At 39.0% G+C, this 24,247-nt stretch overlaps 1 protein-coding gene across 2 annotated transcripts in view; it reads right to left on the reverse strand.

The window, feature by feature from the left end:
* Herc4 (HECT and RLD domain containing E3 ubiquitin ligase 4) overlaps nucleotides 1-21,495 on the reverse strand; it is a 53,076-nt gene extending 31,581 nt beyond the window's left edge. Inside the window, exons 1-15 of one of the 2 annotated variants that reach the window (XM_076186824.1) lie at nucleotides 21,450-21,485; nucleotides 21,258-21,302; nucleotides 19,131-19,255; nucleotides 18,652-18,762; nucleotides 18,038-18,123; nucleotides 17,180-17,330; nucleotides 16,675-16,906; nucleotides 14,711-14,813; nucleotides 8,045-8,197; nucleotides 7,317-7,481; nucleotides 6,541-6,713; nucleotides 2,963-3,116; nucleotides 2,430-2,616; nucleotides 865-977; nucleotides 439-633 (exon numbers count right to left, since the gene is read on the reverse strand). In XM_076186824.1, coding sequence (XP_076042939.1) covers nucleotides 439-633; nucleotides 865-977; nucleotides 2,430-2,616; nucleotides 2,963-3,116; nucleotides 6,541-6,713; nucleotides 7,317-7,481; nucleotides 8,045-8,197; nucleotides 14,711-14,813; nucleotides 16,675-16,906; nucleotides 17,180-17,330; nucleotides 18,038-18,123; nucleotides 18,652-18,762; nucleotides 19,131-19,245 — 1,938 coding nt within the window. In that variant the 5' untranslated portion in view covers nucleotides 19,246-19,255; nucleotides 21,258-21,302; nucleotides 21,450-21,485. Of the gene's footprint in view, nucleotides 1-438; nucleotides 634-864; nucleotides 978-2,429; nucleotides 2,617-2,962; nucleotides 3,117-6,540; nucleotides 6,714-7,316; nucleotides 7,482-8,044; nucleotides 8,198-14,710; nucleotides 14,814-16,674; nucleotides 16,907-17,179; nucleotides 17,331-18,037; nucleotides 18,124-18,651; nucleotides 18,763-19,130; nucleotides 19,256-21,257 lie in introns of both variants that reach the window. The other variant, XM_076186825.1, reaches the window with a different exon arrangement.
* Between the last annotated feature and the right edge of the window lie 2,752 nt (nucleotides 21,496-24,247).

Here is a 24,247-nt window from a genome sequence, read left to right on the forward strand (position 1 = left end):
CTGTGTACTACAATTAAGTAAGTACCAAGCTCAACATCAAAGTTCCTTATGGTCCCAACCAGAAGACGGTTTCTTGAAGGTTGCAGGTCTTCTACAGGACAGACCCAGGGCAACAGATTGATTGATCACCATAAAGCAATTCCCTCTTCATCCATTCTTTTATAAAGCAGATGTGGGGAATATTCCTTTGGGCTGCAGTATCCATTCAATCCATTCTCAATCTCTCTCTACATATTCCTATTTCTTGCAGTGTTGATATACTAAAATCATCTAAAACATGATGATGAAGCAATAAAATAGTGAATATGAGTTTGACAAGTCCAAAGTTTATTTCAACAGTGTGCCTTGCATGTAATGGTCATGTGAGATGCTAGTTCTTTTTTTTTTTTTTAAATAAAAAACATGCATCATGTTCAACTTACCATTAGTCAATCTTACCTCTTTGCATACTCCTCGCTTACAAACCTCTACCCACACAAGGTAATCGTCACGTAGGTTAATCTTCTCCGTAATTTCTGGGATATAAAAGCACTGGTACTGAAGCTGGGCTATTTTGGGTCTGTGTTTCGTGTTTTGTATATGTAACCACTTGAGCATATGAAGGGATGATTTCATAACCTCCACCACCTCCTCCTGTTAAAACAATGGAACTAAATGTTTCAGAGAATTTAATGGATGGTCCCCAAAGAGGAGAAGGCTGTGAGTTGCCAAGTTCTAAGGAATAACAACAACAACAAATAAATATGAAAGCAATATCCAACACTCTTATGAACAAAATCATGTTGAATATTATTCAAATGAAAAGTTCAATATTCACCAGCTAAACAAGAGACAAAGCTATCTTTCCCTATAAACATACATTACCTCTCTCTCCCTTTCTATCTTTTGTAGGTTGGTGAGGTAAAAGAGTACTACTTTCTTGTACACATCAATAAGGTGCTTCATAAAATCACCAGGAAGTTTATTCACCCATTTCCCTGAAATATAAAATATTCGTTTTTGTATAAGATGGGCAAGTTGCAGGGATGATCCATCATCCAAGAAGAGCCAAGATGAGAAGGAGGGAGGGAGAGATGGTGAATGGGGGATTGGGTGGGGATGAAATGGGTGGGAGTGGAATTATGCCTGTTGACTTTGGCTACCTCCCTTGTAAGGGAGCATCTAGTTCTTTTTGCAATAGTCTACTGTCCTCATTTTTCACTCTTCTCGTGATTTTTTCATCATCTACACACATGCTGGCATAGCTTGTTGTTCCTTCCATCATGTCATTGACATACACAAGAAACATTATTGATGCAAGCACTGAACCTTGTGGAACTACACTCTTTACTGCTCTCCATCTTGACATCTTATCCTTTACTATTGTTCTTATGTATCTTTCCTTCAAAAAATATTTCATCCATTCTAGTAATTCGCCTTTCAGTCCTCCTACTTGCTCCAATTTCCACATAAGTCAACTGTATGGTACTTTATCAAATGCTTTCTCTAGGTCAAAGTACACACACTCCACCCATCCCTCTCTCTCTTGCAATGCATCAATCACTCAAGTAAAAGCTTAAAAGGTTCAACACACACAACCTTCCAGATCTGAAGCCAAATTGACTGTCTGTCAGAGTGTTCATCTATTCAAGATATTTGATCCATTGACTTTTCACAATCCTTTCACATAATTTCGCTATTGTGCTGGTCAGTGATAATGGCCTATAATTTAGTGTACATGTGTCTGTGGTCAAAGAATACTGGAATAGCTTGGGCATATGAAAAGAATGACTAGCAAAAAGAGTAAGAGAGGTAAATGTGGATGGAGTGAACTTGAGGAGAAGACAAATGGGATGGATGGTGAGGATGGGAGGTCCACTATATAATGAAGAGGTGGTAGTAAACTAGTTTCACCAATCAGGCCCTACTGTTAAGGTGCTGTGTCTTGTTGTGTAGCTTTTGACCCAAGCAGTGTGGCAAGGAACAAGGATGTCCTCTCACAGATGAAGTGTTAAGATGAGAAGGCCAACATACGCAAGGTTTTAGATGGGTTTTGGATGGGTGTATACTTTGACTCCCAGTCAAGGGAGTGGACAAGGTGCAGGGATGACCCGTCATCCAGGAGGTGCTCAGATAAGAGGGAGGGTGGAGGGGTGTGAAGTGTATTCAGGGATGGAATGGGTGGAAATGATTTTATGCCTTTCCCTTTTTGGCTACCTCCCTTGTAAGGGGGAAAAAGCCTTGGTATATGTATGTATGTATGTATATTTTGACTCAGCCACCCTTCTAAGAGGGGGGGAAAGGCCTTTTGATTAATGATGATTCAGTTTAATGTTGCGAGTTCCCCCTATCAGGAGCCTACGACACTGCCCCTTACAAAGGATTATGTAGATGGAATTTAAAAACCGATGACCTTAGTCTATGTATGTATTAATAACAAGAGCACTTACTGAGAACTGAATTGTTGGGCCCATCCAAGTTTAGAAATGCTGATGCATATGGAAGCTGAAAGACTTTGATGTTTTCTATGTTCATAAAATGTTTATACAATGGTAACAACAAGAAAGGTCTTAAGCTCTCGGGTGAAGCAGGAGCTGCATGAAGATCTTTCAAACATTTCTGCATGCCCTGATGAATCTGAAAATTCAAGGATTCCGTAAGTTATCAAAAATAGTTGTTGTTGTCCAATTTATCATGTACAGTAAGCCAGTAAGAACTAAAAGATTTAATCATACAACTCTTTGAACATACAAATCATGATAGGTACTATATAAATTTATCATAAACATCTCAAACCATAACATCCAAAAATACCATAAAACCTCTTTTTCACAACAATTATACATACTATTTTTTACAAGTCTGATTCTTACACTAATGAACTATTCTCATCTGTGTTAATTATACCATACATACAACTGGAATATCACAAGTACAAATACTATACAAAAAACCATCAACAAGAAATGACTACTATACTCACAACTTGACTCATTGATTCCCTGGCTATACGACCAAGCTTGGCTATGCAATCCTCGGCTAAACCGAAGTCAATGCCATGTTGATGTTTGGTTGATTCTTTGGATAAAAAGCTCTGGCTCCAGCAAGACAAGGCACTAAACACAGTCTCCATATAACTGCAAAGTCATATAAAACTTGACTCAGTTGGCAGCTAACCATATTACCAATGTCATTTGATCCATTGTCCCTGGTCTCTCTTGCAGAGAAAATCACCTCATTGCCACCCATATTCCAAACTCATCTACGCCCTCATCACCATCGGGACATGCTGCCCAGAAAGTCCGGCACTCAGTCTCTAGACCCCTGAATCTCTCTGTATCAACTTCAACTGTATTTCTTCTACTTTTTCACATAAGGAGAAATGATAACTAGCCACTGCTCCCTTCCTTATACTACTTTAAATCAATGACATAGACTGTCCCACTGTCACACTGATAAAACCAAGATTGGAGTAAGCTATGGACACCCAGTACAAAAAAGAATATAAAGAAATTAGAATGAATCCAAAGAGCAATGACAATGATGACACCAACACTCTCTAAATTGACATATGAACAAAGATTGGCCAAAATGGAACTACCAACCCTGGGGCAAAGAAGAGAAAGAGGAGATCTACTGGCCATTTACAGAATTATGAAAGGGATGAAAGTCCTCGACAGAGAAGATTTATTAAAGTAGGATAAAAGAAAAAAAAGAGGACATGAAAAGAAACTTAAGAAAGATAGTTATAGAAGAGATCTGAATAAGAATAGTTTCCCATACAGTGTGGTAGATATCTGGTTCAAATTAGAAGAGGCAACAGTGTGTGCAAAAACTATACAGTGGTACCTCTACTTACGAAATTAATTCATTCTGGAAATCGTTTCGTAATGTAAAAATTTCGTAAGTAGAAACGCTTTTTACCCTATAAATGCCCTAGTCGGTTCCAAGCCCCTTAAAAATCAGACATAAATTTTTTATAAATTACAAAAGTGCATCAAAACCTGTAACAAATACATGTTAGAATTAAATTACTGCACAATAAACATAAAAATGAGAGTTGTACATAATGTAAAGAATAATTTTTTTTTTTTTTTTACATTTAATTTTTCTCTTGTTTTAACTGCTATCGTTGTCACCTTTCGCCTTCTTCGGTTCAGGTTCACTCTCAGCAGTGGTTTTTGCCTGACGTTTTGTAAAGAACCGATCCAAGGTCGTTTGCTTTTGTCGGCTTTTAACAATCTTTCGAAAATGTGCAAGGCAAACATCATCATAGTGAGCAATAGCCCGACTAGTGAACACTTTTTCTGGGCGATTCTTTTCAACAAATTCCAAAACTTCATAGAATTTTCCTAAAATGTCTTTTATTCGGGCTGTCGGAATAATGGCTGCCTCCTCTTCGTCTTTACTGAACTCCTCTTGCACTGCAGTGTGTTGCATTGCCTCCAACTCCCTCAGCTCCTCAGTCGAAAACTCCTCGTGGTGCTCCTGAATCAACTCGTCGATGTCCTCGTCATTCACCTCAAGCCCCATGCACTTTCCCAGCGAAACAATTTCGTCAACTTCAGGCTCAACTTTACCCTCCAACTCCACCTCGAACCCCTCAAAATCTCGTGGGGCAACAGCATCAGGCCACAGCTTTCTCCAAGCCGCATTAAGGGTACGCCTGGTCACCTCCTGCCAAGCCATGACGATTATCTTGAGGCAAACAACAATATCGAAGTGCTGTTTCCAAAACTCACGAAGGGTAAGCTGGGTGTTTTCAGTGATGTCGAAACACCTCTTGAACAAGTGTTTCGTGTAGAGTTTCTTGAAGTTCGAAATGACTTGTTGGTCCATGGGCTGGAGGATAGTGGTGTTAGGTATGAGGTACAGCACCTTAATAAATGAGAACTCCTCCAGGATATCATCTTCGAGGCCAGGTGGGTGGGCAGGTGCATTATCGAGAATGAGGAGGCAGTTGATGGGAAGATTGTTCTCCTCTAGGTACCTCTTAACAGCAGGGCCAAAAACCAAATTGACCCACTCAACAAAAAATTGTCTGGTAACCCAGGCCTTGGCATTGGCCCTCCATAGCACCTGAAGTTTTTCAATTAATATTTTGTGGGCCTTAAATGCTCTGGGATTTTTGGAGTGGTACACCAGCAAGGGCTTGATTTTACAATCCCCACTGGCATTGGCACAAAGAGCAAGTGTAAGGCAGTCTTTCATGGGCTTGTGGCCTGGCATTTTTTTCTCTTCTACTGTGATGAAGGTACGGCGAGGCATCTTTTTCCAAAAAAGGCCAGACTCGTCACAATTAAAAACTTGCTGTGCAACATAGCCTTCATCAATCACCAATTGTTCAAATTTTCGCACAAATTCGTCGGCCGCTTTCTGGTCAGCGCTAGATGCCTCGCCATGCCGAACAACAGAATGAATTCCAGTCCTCCTTTTGAACTTCTCGAACCACCCACGCGATGCCTTAAACTCCTGGTGTGGTTCTTGCGCCGAAGTTCCCTCGCCTGCATCCATCTTTACGAGGTCATTAAAGATGGCGGTCGCGTTTTCGCAAATTATGGTCTCGGTCACTGTGTCTCCAGCTATCTCTTTCTCCTTTATCCACACGAGTAACAACTTCTCCATCTCATTGTTCACTGCCGACCTCCTCTTCGAAATGACAGAGAGGCCTTTGGAAGGAGTCGTAGCTTTTAGGGCTTCCTTTTGTTTTAATATCGTGCCGATCGTAGATGGATTACAGCCATATTCTTTGGCGAGATCAACCAAACGCATCCCTTTTTCGTACTTTTCTATTATCTCTTGCTTTGTTTGTATGGACAAAACAACTCTCTTCTTCTTCTCACCACTTTTCTCCATCACTTTCTTGGGGCCCATAGTGAATAAAAGTTAATACACACACGTAAAGTTGCAATAAACACTAACAAAAGCTGATGAAAAACTGTCTGAACACTTTGTGCTTTACTGAATTTCGATAGTGTGAGACTGAGGCTTCGGTGATCCTCATGGGCCGACGAGAAAACGAAGAGGATTCTGGGTATACGCACATACACACAGAGGTCCCTCCTAGCCAATGGGATGCCAGGAAGATGCTGGGCAATAGCCAATGGCAGAGCAGCTCGGACGCGCCACTTTCAAACCAAGATACAGGATGCTACAACTTGTTTACGTTCGGTGGACTCTGGGAGCTGTGAGTAGCAGCGCGTATTTTGAAATTTTCGCCTTTCGTATCCTGAAATTTCTTTCGTAACAAGAGGCAATATTTTTCCAAAGAAGTGTTTTGTAACCTGAAAATTTCGTATGTAGAGCCTTTTGTAAGTAGAGGTACCACTGTACAAGAATTTAAGAACAAACTAGATGCTGAAAGATACTAAGACAGGTCACTACGAGCATAGCTCTCTTCCTGTATAATACAACTAGGTAAATACAGTCCAAAGTGGGTCCCAGGATGGTTGTCAGCCAATGTGGGGCAGTGGGTTTCCAACCTGTGAAACTCAAGGCAACAGCACAATTGTGAACTTCTGAAAAACCCTTAGTGAGAGCTCAAAACCATGTTAAACTCACCAGAAGAGATCATCATCGATCATATCCTCTTCTCCAACACCCAGCATTTCGTCAATTTTCTCTGGCTGTACAATTAACGGTCTCACTAACTGTGACTGAAGACAAAAGTCTGGGAACCTCTCTTCCTGGTCCCTACAGCTTTTAACAAAACATGTGTTTCCTCCTGCAAAGACCTGTGTGTAGCAATATAATTATCTTACTTAATAGAAGCAAATATTTCTCTATATTCAATATTTCATTTCACACTATTATTAAAAGGAGAGGGAAACAAGGGTGGTGGAGGGGAGTGGAATGGATGAGAGTGGGTGCTTGCTGTGACTGGCTACATCCCTTATAATGGGGAAAAAGCCTTTGGTATATAGGTAGATTATGACTCATAATAATCACATCACAAGAAAGTGAGATCACACAAAACAAGGCTAACACCTAAGAAACCTAATACTGTGGACTAGTCATCATTCAATCTTGAAGTAAAGAAAGTTCCTCAGATTCAGAACCTGCAAGTATTCATCAATAGTTTTCAGGGTCTTTCTCAGCTCTCTCCATGAAGAAACAATGGAATAATGTAGACAGGAGGGATGGTAAAGGATATAAAAGTGATCACCACATCACCATGGTAATGGACAATCAGTTACATAAATTTATACTGGCAAATGCCATACAATTTTATTCAATTTTGGCAAGGAGCCTGAATAACAAGATGCTTCACACCCACTCTCGCCTAAAATTTAGACATTGACCCATTTTGCTATACATGAAGTGTCAAGATATCTAACCTGTCTAACATAGTACTGTTCTTCTTGCTCTTCTCGCTGGCCTAGGACGCTGACACCACGCGGCGAAAGCCAAGGTCCTGCTACCACTTGAGGTACGTTGCTGTTTCTTGGTGTTACAATTCCCAGCTGTCCAGACAGGCCTTGACCAAAGCAGTATACCTGACCCTATAAATTTTATACTCCACATCACAGTATACAATTCATAAATACTTCCCAAGAAGCTCTATTGTGATAATTCAAATACAGTGGTTCCAAAACTGTGGGCCTTACAGGTGGTACATGAAGACTTTCGGGTTATGTGCAATTTTCAGAGGCAACTTGATGGCCAACAACTGAAAATGCATCACACAGCAGCCCATTGACACAGCCAGTTCACCACCTGCCCCAAACTATGAAAGTGTACATGTTTTATCACTTTGTAAAGTAAAAATTTATTTTGTGTTTCTTTTCTTTACATCCCTTGCATCAACATTTAATAAACAGTGTTCTTTGTTGTTGGTTCATTTGTGTTCTACTTATGAAAACATTTATATCCAATTGAAATGTGTTTTTCTGGAGCCAGGTGGTACACATCAATGGTGCTAGACCTCCAAGTGGTACTCAATAAGAAAAAGTTTGAGAACCACTGTTTTTATAGGAGTGTTCTCTATCAGTAAATTTATCACAACACAAACCATTCTATAAATTAAAATTGCATTCTAATGTAAAAGAATTAATCTGATATTTACTTGTGATGGAATGTAGACAACAGTGTGGTATAAGCCACACGCCACTTGTGTTACTTTAGACCCAACCAAGTCTAAAACAGTCCTGGGAATACAGCTGGAGGTATATGAGCCATGTCCTAACTCACCATATCGGCCATGACCAAATGTCCAAACCTGTCAATATATATACTCATATCAATATATACATATACATAGATTCACTAGAGAAAAATGTAATAACACATCTGTAAAACACACATAGAACTTTCTGTCAAGGAGAAATAAAAACTTGAGAGAATGCTAACTTCTCCATTTCTGCTACCAACTCCAGCCACTTTCAGGAAAGTACTTTCCTGAAGAAGGCTGCTGTTGGCAGCCAAAATACAGAAGTTAGCATTCTCCCAAGTTTTTCTTTCACTCTGACAGTGGGTTCTCTGTGTGATATACATATATATATACACACACACACACGTCGGTCAAAGTGACAACGAAGTTTGGAACTCCAAGAAAACTTTAAGATTCATCAATCTCAACAATGAGGGAGTACCTTTCTTGTATTAATAGGGAAGGGGAAAGCTCATGGTGTAGTGGGAAGGTGAAGAAAAAGGAGAAAGAGAGGGATTACTGAGGGAAATGGAAGGAAATGAGAAAGGTGACGAACGGGTTCCCCCGGACATCAGGAGAAATGTCAACAAGAGAGCTGCAGACGATGCAGGTGAAGTCGAAAATATCAATAAAAGCATTAAATATCAGTAAAAGCATTAAGTTTAGAAATATAGAAAAGAACAGCACGATAGAAAGTGGAGATAATAATTTCCATGGATTTAATGAGGGGGGATGCCAACCTCCCCCAATTAGCAAGTCTCGAGGAAAAACTAAGAGAAAATGACCAAACATTGGGAGGCTAGGTTCAGCCAACTTACACGGATAATGGAAAGAGTTGATAAATTGGAAGAACTAAAGAAGGAGAACCAAAACCTAACTACAGAAATAGGAGAATTAAAAAAACAGTTAAAAGAAGTAAAAGATGGGAATGAGGAATTAAAGAAGAATAATAAAGAAAATAAAGAGTCCATAGCAAACGAAGCACAGGGTTGAACAAAAGTCCAAGAAAATAACAAAGTTGTATTTACAGATATAGTGAAACAACAGATGAAAGAACAAACTAAGGACACAATTATTAAAGTGATGAGAGAACAGGAATATATAGTAAGAGACTTAGCAGACAAAAAGAAATGTATAATTATATTAGGGGTGGAAGAGAAGTATAATCTATATAGGACCACAAGAGTAAAAGAGGAGAAGGAAAAGGTAAAAATATATTAGAAGTAGTTCAAGAGGATGGACAGATAAGACCAGACCAATTAAGATCAAATTCAGGTCACAGACGACAGTAGAGAATATCTTAGCAAAAACGGAAACTAGCAGGCAGTGAACAATATAAATAGGTATGGATAAAAAGAGAAATTAATAAAGAGGAAAGAGAGAATGAGAAAACAAAAAGACTAGAAGCTAAGGAAAAAAACGAGAAAAAAAACAGTCAGAAAAAGAGAAGTTCTATTGGAGAGTAGTGGATATGAAAGTGAAGAAATGGTTCATAGCATAAATAAATATAAATATACAAATATAATAACAGGCTTGAAGCTTGAATGAACTGAATGATTACCTGAAGGAAAAAGAACTGGACATAATTGGAATTGTAGAGACAAAATTGAAAGATCCACTACCACCTAACAGTGTAGGACATGGTGCATATAATTATTGGATTAGAAGCAGAGAGGTAAAACAAGCAGGTGGAGTTATGTTCCTGACTAAGAAGGATATAAATGTGAGGAATGTCACATATTGAAAGAATAGAGTAGAGATGATTATGATGGAAGTGGAGGACAGGGATGGGAAGAGCAGAAAGTTTGTAGTAAATTATGTGCCTCCTAAAACGGCTTCATGGGAAGAGAAAGAACACAAAAGTATGTTAGAAGACACAAGGATAACATTAAATAAGATAATGGAAGATGGAGGAAGAATAGTTATAATGGGGGACTTTAATTGTAAAGAAATCTGCTGGGAAGAGATGACAGTGAAAGATGGAGACAACCTATGGGGAAATGTACTACTTGATATGATTATAGAACATACAATGACACAATGGATTCAAGAGAATACTAGGTATAGAAATGAGGAAGAACCATCAAGACTGGACCTAATAATCACATCAGAACCTGAAATAGACAAGATTGAATATAAGACACCAATAAGTAAAAGTGACCACATATTGGTTGAACTGGAACTAAATGAGGAAAAACACATGAAAAAAATGAACAATATAGAAAGGGAAGATTAATGAATAAAAAAAAATTGATAAATTAAGAGAATTCTTTCAAAAAAGCAGACTGGGAAAGAATACACAAGGAGGAAACAACAGTAGAAGAGAAATGGACTATTTTGACAAAAATTGATAAAGAAGTAGTGGAAAAGTATGTCCCAAGACAAAACCAAAAAATGTAGGGAGTTAAAAGACAAAAGAGATAAAGCATGGATAAAATGGAAAAAACACAAAAGACCTGAAAATTGGAAAATATATACTAGTTATAGAAATGAATATGTAAAAGTGTGCAGAGATGAAAAGAGAAAATATGAAAAAGATGTCTTGCCCAATGCCCTGAGTCAGAAGCAGTGCCACAACACACAGCACATCCACAGCAAGGCTGCTTCATTAAATCAACAACCCTCCACCCTCTCCGTCCCCTCATGTAGAAAAGAAGAAGACGGGGAGAAATCCCTCCAGGCTGCGTCAGATTATTTCTCACACCTCCCTCACCCTCCATCCCCCCACCCATTCCACCTCATGCATCACAGCATCATCCATACACAACCTTTCTCCATTCAACTGTCTTCTGTCCTCTCCCATCCTTCCTCAACAGACATTCTCCTCTTTCCCAATGCCCCTTTTACCCCATCCATCCATCTCATCCTAGGTCAACCCCTCATGTTTATTTCATCCACCTCTGCTTTCCACACCTCTTCTGCTAATCTTTCTTCACTCATTCTTTCCATGTGTCCAAACCATCCTAATACTCTTTCATCAACCCTATCTCCCAACTCCCTTTCCATCCCCATTCTCCTCCTCACCTCCTCATTTCTCACTCTATCCGCCTAGTAACCCCTATCATACTTCTCAGGCACCTCATCTCAAACACATTCAAACTCTTCCTCTCTTATGTAACATGTTTCTGCCCCATACAGTGCTGTTGACACAATCACTCCTTCATACAATCTCCTCTTAGCATCCATTCCCAAATGTCTTATTTCTCATTACACTTTTTAATCCACCAAGGCATTTACTTGCTTCTCTCAATCTACATTCTACCTCCACCTCCACTCCTCCCTGCCATATTCACCCCCAAGTACCTAAAACTATCCACTTCCTCCAGTCTCTCTCCTTTAATACTCACTTCCAGTCTGCTGCCACTTTCTCCCCATGTACATCTCATCACCTTACTTTTACCCACATTTATCTTCAACTTATTTCTTTCGCACACTCTCCCAAACTCTGTCACTAACTTCCTCAATCCCTCTCCTGATCCTGCCACAAGCACAGTGTCATCAGCAAACAACAGCTGGCTTATTTCCCACTTTTCTCCATTTTCTTCAACCATCTCTAATCCCTGACCCACTACCCTTGCATTTACCTCTCGCACCACCCCATTTATGTATAAATTGAACAGCCAGGGTGACATAACACATCTCTGACGAAGTCCCACCTTTACCTCAAACCACTCACTCTCTCCATTTCTAACCTAACACATGCTCTACTACTCTTGTAAAAACTCTCGACAGCTCCTAAAAGCTTTCCTCCTATCCTATATATCTGCAATAACTCCCACAGTGCTTTCCTGACTACACTCATAAGCCTTTTCCAAATCCATAAAAGCCCAAAAGACATCCTTACCTTTTCCTATAGCTTTCTCATATATCTGTCTTACCACAAAAATCTAATCTACGCAACCCCTACCTGTCCTAAACCCACACTGTTCCTCACCAATTACTCCCTCTGTTCCTCTCCTAATCCTCTCAATCAAGATCCTCCCATAAGTCTTCCCAACTACACTTAATAAGCTGATACCTCTGAAACTACTACACTCACACTTGTCCCCTTTTCCCTTGTAAAGTGGAATTATACAGGCACTCCTCCAGTCCCCCAGCACTCTATCCTCTCTTAAACAAACATTAAATAACCTCACCAACCAGTGCACCATAACTGTACCTCCTTTTTCAGACATACTGCATGGCATCCATCCAACCCATGTGCCTTACCTGCTCTCATCATCTTAACAACTGCCTTCAACCCATCTTTCCTTATTTCTCCATTTTCCTCACTCATCAGTCATTTTCTTAACGCTTCCCACTGCAACTACCTTCCCCTCCCTATCCTCTTTCACATTTAGCAACTCCCAAAAATACTCTGCCCATCTTCCTCTTACTGCCTTCTCTTCCATTATCATTTCTCCATCTGAATCCAAAACAATTTGGCTTTAGACACAGATGATCATGTGCCACTAACTTGATTTGCCTTTACTCAAGGCTAATAGAAATAATACAAGAAAGTGATGGATTGGCTGATTGTGTTTCCTAGATTTACAAAAAGTATTTGATAAAGTACCCCCTTGTAAGGGGGGAAAAAGCCTTGGTATATGTATATGTATATATATGTACCAAACAAAAAGCTACTATGAAAAATTGAAATAATAGGTGGTGTACAAGGAAAGTTATTGAAATGGATGGAAGATTTCTTGAATGGGAGAAAAATTAGGGTGGTATTTTGAGAAAAAAACTCAACTTGGGAAGTAATGATAAGTGAAATCCCACAAGGTTCTGTATTGGCTCCGATAATGCTTGCCATACATATAAATGACATGGATGAAGGTGTGGAATATTATATGAACTTCTTTGCAGATGACACAAAACTGCTAAAGAAAGTAATTACAGAGGAAGACTGTGACACAGAAAGACCTGGATAAAGTCTGGGAATGAAGTCAAAAGTGGTAAGTGAACTTCAAACATCAAGAAATGTAGTATAATGGAGTTTGGAAAAATGTAAAAATAGAATATCAGGGCAATATAAAATTGGCACAAAGGAAGTAAAAAAAAGTTAACTCAGAAAGGGACCTAGGAGTAATTATATATCAGCAAAGACATGTCACCAGACAAGCCTATCAACAAAATAGTAAGAGAAACCTTCAATTTACTAAGATCAATGAAAGTGGCCTTTAACTACTTCAATGAGGAAATGGTAAAGAAAATATTAGTCACACTGATAAGACCAAGACACTGCGACATTATGGACACCCAATACAAAAAAGAATATAAAGAAATTAGAAAGAATCCAAAGAGCAATGACAAAGATGGCACCAACACTCTAAATTGCACTCTAAATTGACATACGAACAAATACTGTCCAAACTGGAACCTACCAACCCTGGAACAAAGAGGAGAAATAGGAGATCTACTGGCCATTTACAGAATTATGAAAGGGATGGAAGTCCTCAACAGAGAAGATTTATTAAAGTGGGATAAGAGAAAAACAAGAGGACATGAAAAGAAACTCAAAAAGATATCTGAAAAAGAATAGTTTCCCACAGAGTGGTAGCTATCTGGAACAAATTGCATGAGGCAACCCTGTGCAAAAACTACAAAAATTTAAGAAGAAACTAGATGCTGAAAGATACACAGATGGGTCACTACAAGCATAGCTCTCTTCCCATATAACTAGGTAAATACACATGTGCTTGCATGTGCACATACATGCACACATACACAAGAATGGGAAAAGAAGTTAAATATAAAAAAAAATTCAAAGTACTGGGAATGGGCAATAGTGGAAAAAGACCATCCTTAAACCATTCCTTGGGAAGTGAACAGATTACAAAAACAAAACAGGAGAAAAACTTGTGTCTTGATGAAAGACAACCTGTCACCTGACAGATATATCAGCAGGATTGTGGGAGAGACATATGGACTATTGCAGATGATTAAAGTGGTATTTCACTATATGGATAAAGAGATAATGAAAAAACTCATTGAAACCATGATCCATCCAAGACTGGAATATGCATGAGTAGTATGGTCCTCACAAAGAGTGGAGGAGATAACAAGATAAAGTGAATACAAAGGGCAGCAACCAAACTGATCCCCAGCCTGTCAGATAAACCACATGAGGAAAGACTAATAACGCTAGGTCTGCCAACTTTGAAAAATCAAAGAGAAAGAGGTGATATGATTACAGTACTCAGGTCACTAATGGGGATAAATTGAATTGACAGAAGAGATCTCCTAATTAAAGATGAGAGGGCTCGAAGATGTCATGAGAGCAAATTAAGAAAGATCACAAGTCTAAAAGATATGAAGAAATACAGTTTATCATATAAATGCGTAGATACTTGGAATAGCTTAGGAAGTGAGGTAGCCCAAGCTCAAACAAGACATGAGTTCAAATCTAAATAAGATAAATGGAAATTGAGGATATAGATTACATTAGAACTGTATTTGAATTTGAGGCATGATAAAAAAAAATTAGAGAATGGGAGATGTAACCAAACAAGCATTGCTCCTTTCCTCTATATAACAATAAGTAGATACAATTAGGTAAATAAATACACACACCTAAGCTAAATTAATTGTCAATCATACCTTGCCATTGGAGTCCAGGACAGCTGTGTGGTTTCCCCCACAGGAGACATAACGAACTGCTTCAGAGTATGTCGCAAGGTTTGGAACTAGTAAGGGCCTGAAACTGTCACAGCAAAAAATTTTAACCCAATTTTCATAAAAACTGCTTTTCTTGCTATTCCTACCCCTAAGCAGCTGATACAAAATTTTATACACTTGATATTCAATTAAAGGCAACTTACCTTTTAACTTGGCTATCTCCCTTGTAAGGGAGAAAAAGCCTTTAGTATAAAGATAGATGGATATATGTTCAATTAAGTTTGGTAATTAAGGTTTGTAATACAAATAACTTCATAAGTTTTTTGGTCATGACACAAATTAAACTTTTGCAAAACTACCATATTCCATCACAGCAAGAGATTAAGATATTATTTCCCTAGGCCATTTCTGTATGAAGGTGTGTGGATGTTGCAAGAAGAGTAAGAGAGTTTAGTATATCAACCAATCAACTGTTGCCTCAAGTTTCACTGACTGAAAATTTGCAGCTCCATTGTATGGTTTGGAACATACAATCATACATACATACCAAAGGGCATTCTTCCCCTTATAAGGCTAGTGGTTGGGAGGCAATTCAAAGTATACATCTATCTCACACTCACCAAAACCCATTCACTGCCCCTCTCATCCTAGCACTTCATGGATGAAAGTTCACCCCCACTGCTTAATTATAAAGTGACTCCTTTCTTCATCCACTCAAAAAATCTATAGAGACAAAAAAATATCCCTTCATGCCATGTCATTCCCCTATCCACTGACAATCTCTCTCCACTCACTCCCACCAGCCCCTACACTCCATCCTGCCTCTTCAACAGACACTCCTCTTGCATCCAGTGCCCTTCCACCCACACCAACTCAGTCTACCCACCTCACTCCCAGTTTAGTGATTGATAATGATAATTCGGTTGAAGATCACAAACTCTCCCTATCAGAAGGCTAGGACAGTGCCCCTTATAGAGGGCTTTGTAGCATAGAATATAATGAACCATGACTGGTCCAACTCACTGGGTTTGAACTACTGTCACCTTGACCTTCACCACAAGTAACACTCTAACCCGCTCCAACAGCAAGCATAACCCAGTTAGTAAAGATGCATATTTACCAAATTGGATTTACCCAGTAAGCTTACAAAGAAGAAACAAGTATGCACATGAGACATATATAAGGTGGAAACAAAACGCAAGGTGAGGGAGGCCAAGAGAAGAGCACATACAAGATGGCATAGTTATTTGACTAAGGATTTTGGAAAGAATATGATGTTTTGGAAGAAAGTGAAATGAGTGAAAAAAGCCTGAGAGGAAAAGGTGGTGAGAGGATGATGAGTAAAGGAAGCCAGCGAGGCTTTGATTGTAGCAGTAGGAGATGCTTGGAGAATGAATGTGAATGGGAGAGGAGAATGATATGGCTATAGAAAAAGAGGAGACAAAAGTAACATTGAAAGAGATGAAAGCTGGTGAGGCATCTGGGTTGGGTGGGCATCATGTGAAATGTCTGACAAGGGTGAGAGGGTGGGAGTAATTGCAAAGCAATAACTGGTGAGATTATTCAATGTGTGTCCAGAGGAAGGGAGTGTACCAATGGATTGGAGGGTCTGACATTAGGTTTCTGGATTGCACCTAAGTCCTCTATCAACTTCATCTGTATCTCCTCCATCTTCTCATATATGAAGGGCTAGCAACCAGTAACTGCTCCCCTCCTACCACTGTAACAGAAAATGTTCCACACTAATACAACACTGAGAAGAGTCCAATATTTTTTTCCAGAGAGATCTATGGGAGGATCCACAGACCACTGCTATACATTATGGAGCTATGGGTTTCCAGTCAGCCAAACTCAGGGGAACAATTATTATCATTATATATCATTATCTACATGAGGGAGACGATGGAGCAGCAACACAAATATGTACACAAAAGACCAACATTTACCTTGTGGCCTTTATTTCTGGTGACACTCCCAGCTGACCATATTTATTTGATCCCCAAGTGAGGAGAAAGCCTGCCTGGGTAGTAATGGCTGAATGCTGACCACCTGCTGCCACCTGGACAACTGGGCATCCTACAACGACCTTCACCTGAGTGGGAAGCAGGATGTGCTTTCCCTGCTGCCCCAAACCTAGCTGACCATGATTGTTGAGTCCCCAAGCATACAACTCACCATCTGCAAAACATTTATTTCTAATATATTTTGACCCGTGTAAATCACTACAAAAAGTATTCTACAAGAACTATAACTGCAAGCTGGATCTGAAGAAACATTTTTCTTGTAACAAGATTGTCCACAGTTGCCCATATTTCTAAGCACTTAATAGGTTGACATCTCCTGAAGACCCATGAGAGGACTGAGAGAGACCACTGATTTATGTAAATGACAGTTCCATGACAAAATATCTATTCACACTACCATGGATCAACAATGCCTAAAGACACTCACCTCGTGTGAGAGCCAAGACATGATGTGAACCACAGGCAATTTGGATGACCTGTTTCTGAGCAATGGTCTTGACCAGCTTGGCACTGTGTTCCTGAGCTTCATAACTGTTCAAACCAAGCTGTCCGAACCCATTCCCACCCCAAGTATAAATCTGCAATAACAAGTGCCAGGCATTACACACACTCCATACAAAAATACACATTGAAGTGTATACATAAATATATATATATATATATATATATATATATATATATATATATATATAAAAAATTATGTTTATATATATATATATATATATATATATATATATATATATATATATATATATACCTGCAATCATCCCTTTTTACAATGTTTTCTTTATGTTCATCCCCTAGATACCTATTTCTCATGATACACTGGTGCATGCCTTGGCTGGCTACTTCCCACAGAAAGGGGATGGGGTCTTTGGAATATTGACTGATTGACTTTTCATTCCCCCCCTCCCCCAAATATTTACTTGCTTGCCTTGCCCTATAGCTTACCTCTATTCTAACTCCTCCACTCCTTGCTACATGTAACCCTGAATACTTAATCCAAATGTAAGTTATATGACTGCTTATTTTAGCTCCAACCAAAAATTGAATTAAGTCATTATGTCCTGATTTTCTCCATGATAGTCTATTTCTCAAGTTCTTGTCCTAAGTATAACCTTCATTTAAATAACATCATATTTTTTTTTGGCCAGACCAAAAACCTATAAGGGCTGAAGGGCTTGACGTTAAAAATGCTGTTGTAAACCTCGATGAAAACTACTCTCTGTCCATTCTTTGTTATACTAAAGAAATGAAAAGAGGAAAAAAATATGCAGTTACTTACAAGTCCCCATTTGGTCAAGGCAACTGAATGTTCATCTCCAACAGCAACTGATGTGACACAGAAGTCCTCTAAGCTCTCCACCAAAGCTGAAAAGCAAGTGGTCATTAGTTTGGCTCAATCCTTTCAACCCTAAATACTGTAATTTCAAATATCTCTCCTATCTCAAGTACTGACAAATCATAACTGTGATTATAATCTACTTGACTTTCACAAAATGAGGTTTAGGAGGAAGACTACAACCAGAATCCTAGTAATAAGGTCTTTGAATGATTGATCTGGACTGAGAGAAATCAAAAAGGATGTTGGCAGTATGTGAGAAGAAAGATGGATGTGAATGAGTGAAACTATGAGTGAAACTAAATTGAAAAGAAAAGGAGTTTGATTTTGAAGGTAAGGTAGGCAAGCTTTTTGGGAGTGGAGAGTATCCTCTTCAAATGCACAAGATCTCAACAGAGGTATTTTTGTTCTCAACCAATACCTCTAATCCTGTACTTCCAAAAACAAATTTCAAGGTATCTCTATTTAGTAAAACCCCATGATATTCCATCCTAAAATTTTCATTTAAAGCTATCTAAATGATGTAAAAATGTGCACATGTGAAATATATTCCTCACCAGGTCTCGTAGTTAGCCCTGTGCGTCCCAACTGCCCGTGTTCATTGCTTCCGCAGGAGTATACATGACCTTCTTCATTCAGAAACAAGGTGTGAGTTAGGCCGGCAGCAACTGCAGAAGGTTCAAATTCTAAACAATTACACTGACAAAAACTCAATTCAAATGATGTAAAACACACATTAATGATAACAAAATAGAAATATATCAGCAAATGTTCAGACCCTGATCCTCCATTAAATCTTTCAAGGAGGAAACTTTGGACCTTTCTGTGTTGTATAAGTATGGGACTGTATGTCACTAGCTTATAAGAAGAGGAAAGGAGCAATCACTGGTTGTCAGCTCTCCTTATGTTAAAATCAGAGGTTTAAATAAGGTCTTTACAGAACAATTTCATTTTCTTCCTACTGTAACATTAAAATGTCAATAGTTCACAAACAAGATTGAACTACTGAATCAGACATAAATATTACTTGTTTTACCTTCACAAATGTTCCAAGTATCCTGAAAATTATTGAAACGAGGTAGTATAACTTGCTCTTCCTCTTGTGCCCCTAACCCCAGCTCTCCATTTGCTGTGCTACCCCAGCAAAACATTGCAAATGGTCTGAAATTAAATAAATGAATAAATAATACATACATACATATACCAAGGCTTTTTCCCCCTTACAAGGGGGGTAGCCAAAAAGAAAAAGGCACAAAATCATTCCCACCCATTCCATCCCTGAATACACTCCACACCCCTCCACCCTCCCTCTTATCTTATCTTAGTTCATGAAAGTCAGGTTATGTCTAGTTAGGTCAATATCAATCTATAAATGCATGTTAGTTGTTCTGTGCCAGTAAGAGTTGTCACATAATAAATGAGTAGTTTTATTTTTTGTATGAAACCATAATTTTCCAATAATTTTCTTGTTGATATGAATGAGTCTGACATTCACTTCTATAGTATACATGTGGGAGAAAATAAAATAATTATTATCATTGCTATTATTATTATTATGATTGTGTGAAAAATAATTTGATGCACTAAGCAATAGAGAGGGGGGTCGCCAATTTAATGAAGCAGCCTTGCTGTGGATGTGCTGTGTCTTGCGACACTGCTTCTGACCCAGGCAGAGGGCAGTGGGCAAGATGCAGGGATGACCCATCATCCAGGAGCCAAGATAAGAGGGAGGGAGGAGAGTGGATGGGAGTGCAGAATGTGGGGATGGAATGGGTGAGAGTGGTCTTTATGGCTTTGTTTTTGGCTATCTCCCTTGTCAGACTGGGAAAGCCTTTGATATATGTTTGTGTATACATATTACTATTAATATTACCATCATTATTTTATTGCCATTATCATTATCACTATTTTCATTTTTACTATTTCTATCACCACCATCAGTATTATCATTAATATTATTGTTATTGTCATCAGTACTATTATCATCACTATTATTACTATTTACTTACAATTATCATTATCACTACCATTATCATGATTATTACCATTATTGTTATTATCATTATTACTATTACTATCATTATTATTACCATTACTACTAACACTACTGATAGTTCACCAAATTCACAAATTTCATCAATTCACCAAGTTCACCAATTCACCCTTGATAAACCAAACCTACCCTGATAGAACACCTACATACAGAAACCAAAATCCTCCCACAGACCACCTTAATTAAGTAGAGCCCTCTTCACTCCTCTCACTGTCACAAAGTGATGCAGCAGCAGGTCTTTGGGTCTGAGAGGCCCACTGCCCCCTTCCTTGTTGTTATTCTTTTATTGTTTTTTGTCATAGTTCCTACTAAAATTATGGATGGCCTCATTGGGGTGGGGTGCCTATACCCCAGCAAGGCTAGATTAAGGGGGGTGGGGCTATGTTTAAGGCACCTTTCCCAATGTCCCCCTCCATACAGGATAAATAGAAATGATCCTGGATAAGGCTGGTCAGTCATGCAAATTGCCGCAAAGCTGTACTGTCCCCATTGGTTGTAGTATATGGCAACCACTCAGTCTGTACCACCTGCTATATGGATTATCATTATGACTAGGTCTAGCTTTCAGAGATCATCAACTCAAGCTCCCACTGTCACCAGTGGAAAAAGGAAGTATTGGTCTATACTTAGGGAAAAGTTCTGAGTTACTGACTATACTGTCAGTCTTAGGTGCTGCCACACATAGGACCCCATGAGCATAATTTCCTTCCTGTATGTTCCAATAAGGTATATCTAACTATATGCAGCATCAACCCCTGGTAATAAGTAATTCAACCCAGGGGACACCATAAGGTGGTGAGACAGCAGTTGATCTTTCTCAAAATATCATGTCTCCAATTTCCTTGATGAATTCTTGTTATCCTCCTCTTTGGTACAAGAGGATAATTGCAAGGATAATTGCAAGGCCTCGAAATAAAACAGCAAAACTCTAAAAACATTAGGGTAACAAAACCTCGCCCCCTCAATCATGGGAGAAATTACAAAACGAGTGATTTCCGACAGAAATTAATGTCATGCCCGGTAGTATTAACAATAATTTTGTCGATAAATTATATTTTACAAAGAAGAAAACAGCCTGTATGTCAAATAATAAATTTCTTCCCTACATACCGTACACTGTTTACAGATCCTCGGCCAACATCACAAGACGTTTATCTGAAGTAGAACAAATTATTCTGTAAAATGAGTCGTCTCTCTTCTCCTTTTAGAAACTACTGCATTTCTTCTTCCTCCTTGTTGGTTAAATTAAATATGCCGAACAAGACTAAAATAAAAAGTTAATTTCTTTTCCGTTGCAACTACCTGAACTTCAAGTCTTTAGTACAAGCTCTCTGATTCAAGTTTACAATTTGTGTTTGAAGAGGGAGAGACTACCTAATAGAAAACAAAATACATACTTTCGTAATACTCATACCAAATTAGAACGTTTTATATTATATGTCTACACATGTCTTCATAGTCGTAAACTAATTTATTCTACTGCTTTAATAATTTGCTGTAACAATATAATCATATTGTTCTGATGCAGATGAAAGTCGTGCGCAAGGTGACGGATGACGACATAACTTCTAGAATTAAAGTAATGAAATGAAAATATGGTTCGTACATGCGGCAAATTTATATAGATTCATAAAGTATACAATAAATACAATTAATCTAATAAGAATCTAAAATGTGACTTATAACTTATAAGAAAAAGTGCATGTCGCTCGACTATCGCACCGGCTAAATTATGAGCGCCTTCACACTCGTAATTCTCGAACCTTCCTCCCATCCATTTAAAGTCGTGACAAAACATTCTTGCATTATCGTATCTAACACAACCTTGCGATTTACCATCAACAAACTCCTTATCTCCCAGGGATATTTCAGCCTCCAGGAAAATATTTTCAATTATTATTTAATGGAACTACTTTTATTGTATTTATTTGGTTTAACATTTTAGAAAAGTTCCATCCTGCAGCGCCTACACATCGAAGTCCCTACAACCTCCATGGAGGATCCCACAGCCTCATGTCACCTTCACACCCACTTCAAAAATAGGCATACCGCTCTTCCAGAAACTACCTTGGAACACACCACCGCAGTGTCCTCCGTCCCTGCCGCGCACTATCTCTACGTAGACGGGTTGCGCCGTCTACTCACCAGATGTGGAGCCATCTGAGGGAGGCTGGGTAGGTCGCAGGTTACCCAACTCATCCAACTCTACCTAATGCGAACTACAGGCACTCCTGCTGGCTGTTAACCTACAATGTCAGCGGCGACTGAATGGCATAGTAATGTGTGACCCCCAGTCCACCCTACAGGCCATCTCGACTTCACACTTTACAACAGCTAGTCACAACTCAAAAACATTCTCTCATCATAAGCTTTCTGTGGATTCCCTCCCACGTTGGAATCTCTGCCAATGAAAAGGCAGATCTCGCCAAAAATGCCTGTGAACTGCCATTGCCCGACGATGCCACCCCCACCCCCCATCTGCTACAAGAAGATCGTACACCCGCTCTTCTAACCACTCTCCAGCGCATGGATGCAGAGCGCGCACAAAGCGCATCAGTACAGCACTACGACCAATTCCGTCTTTCCCTCTTCTCGTTCACAAACACATCGTGACTGCACGGCTTCGCATAGCTTATAGACCACAGTGGCAATTCTCTTAGGTGGACGTACCACATTACTCCACCTGCAAGCTATGCGGCACTCCCAACGCCAACAGTCTCCACCACTACTGCCTCGAATGTTCCTCAGTAAAGACCTATTGCCCCAAAGCAATGACCTAATACATGTGTCTCACTTTCTCTTACTGACAATAATCTGGACACTGTCCTAATTCCACACCCACACTTTGATGCTAAAGCTTACCTCACCTTGATTACCAATATATTTCCCCTTACAGAATGTAATGGAACTGCCTAGTGTGGGCCTTGTGGTCTCGTGTTGTCTCCTTCTTTCTTATGTTCTTATGCTCTTATAATTGCCGTGCAGCTTCATTGTGCGTAGTAACGTGACCTGCGTGCGCGTCACGCATACTATGTATAAATAGAGATTACCTACTGTACTAGGTTTGTCACTTTATGAGCGTAATAAATTTACATAAACAAAAACTAATCTAGAACAAATGAGGCTATCTTTTAAAACTGTCTACCTGTCTACCTGACACATGATCAATTCAGGGTGACAACCCGTGTCTCGATCTGGGTCACAACAGCGCCTCATAATACGCTGTGTAGGTTTATCGAAAGAATGTAGACGCGATGTATAAGCCTTAGTAAGGAAGTCTCATATTATACTGAAAGAGAGAATTTACGATGGACTTTGAAAATGCAGACCTTATTTTGTTTTATACATCCATGCATACATGAATACATACATACATACATACGCGCGCGCGCGCACACACACACACACACACACACACACACACACACACACACACAGGTACCTCATAGGAAATTAATAAATAAGATATCAAAGGGTGGCTTCAGAGGAAAATTATTGGAATGGATGAAAGACTTCCTGGTTGGGAGGAAAATGAGAGTTGTAATTAGAGAAAAATTCTCCAACTGGGAAGAAGTAAAAAGCGGTGTCCCGCAAGGATCGGTACTGGCCCCGATCATGTTCGCCGTATACATTAATAACATGAATGAAGGCGTGGAGTGCTATATGATTTTTTTGCAGATGATGCAAAATTACTTAAGAAGGTAAAAACGGAAGGACTGCAACTCATTGCAACAAGATCTGGACACGATATGGAATTGGACTCAAAAGTGGGAAGTGAAATTTAATATAAAGAAATACAGTATAATGGAATTTGGAAAGAGTAAAAACAGAATATCAAAAGATTACAGAATTGGAGAAGAAAAAAAAAAGCAAACTCTGAAAAAGATCTTGGAGTGATGATTGGAAAGGACATGAAACCTGATAAGCATATAAGTAAAATATTCGGAGAAACCTACAATTTATTGAGGTCAATCAAAATGACATTTACTTATATGGATGAAGAAATGATAAAGAAAATACTGACTACACTGATAAGACCAAAACTTGAGTACGCAGCATCACTTTGGACACCCAGTACCAAAAAGAATATTAAGAAACTA

This window comes from Oratosquilla oratoria, chromosome 6 (genome assembly GCF_046742065.1).
Source record: "Oratosquilla oratoria isolate Oo_2021 chromosome 6, ASM4674206v1, whole genome shotgun sequence".
NCBI classification, from domain to species: Eukaryota; Metazoa; Arthropoda; class Malacostraca; order Stomatopoda; family Squillidae; genus Oratosquilla; species Oratosquilla oratoria.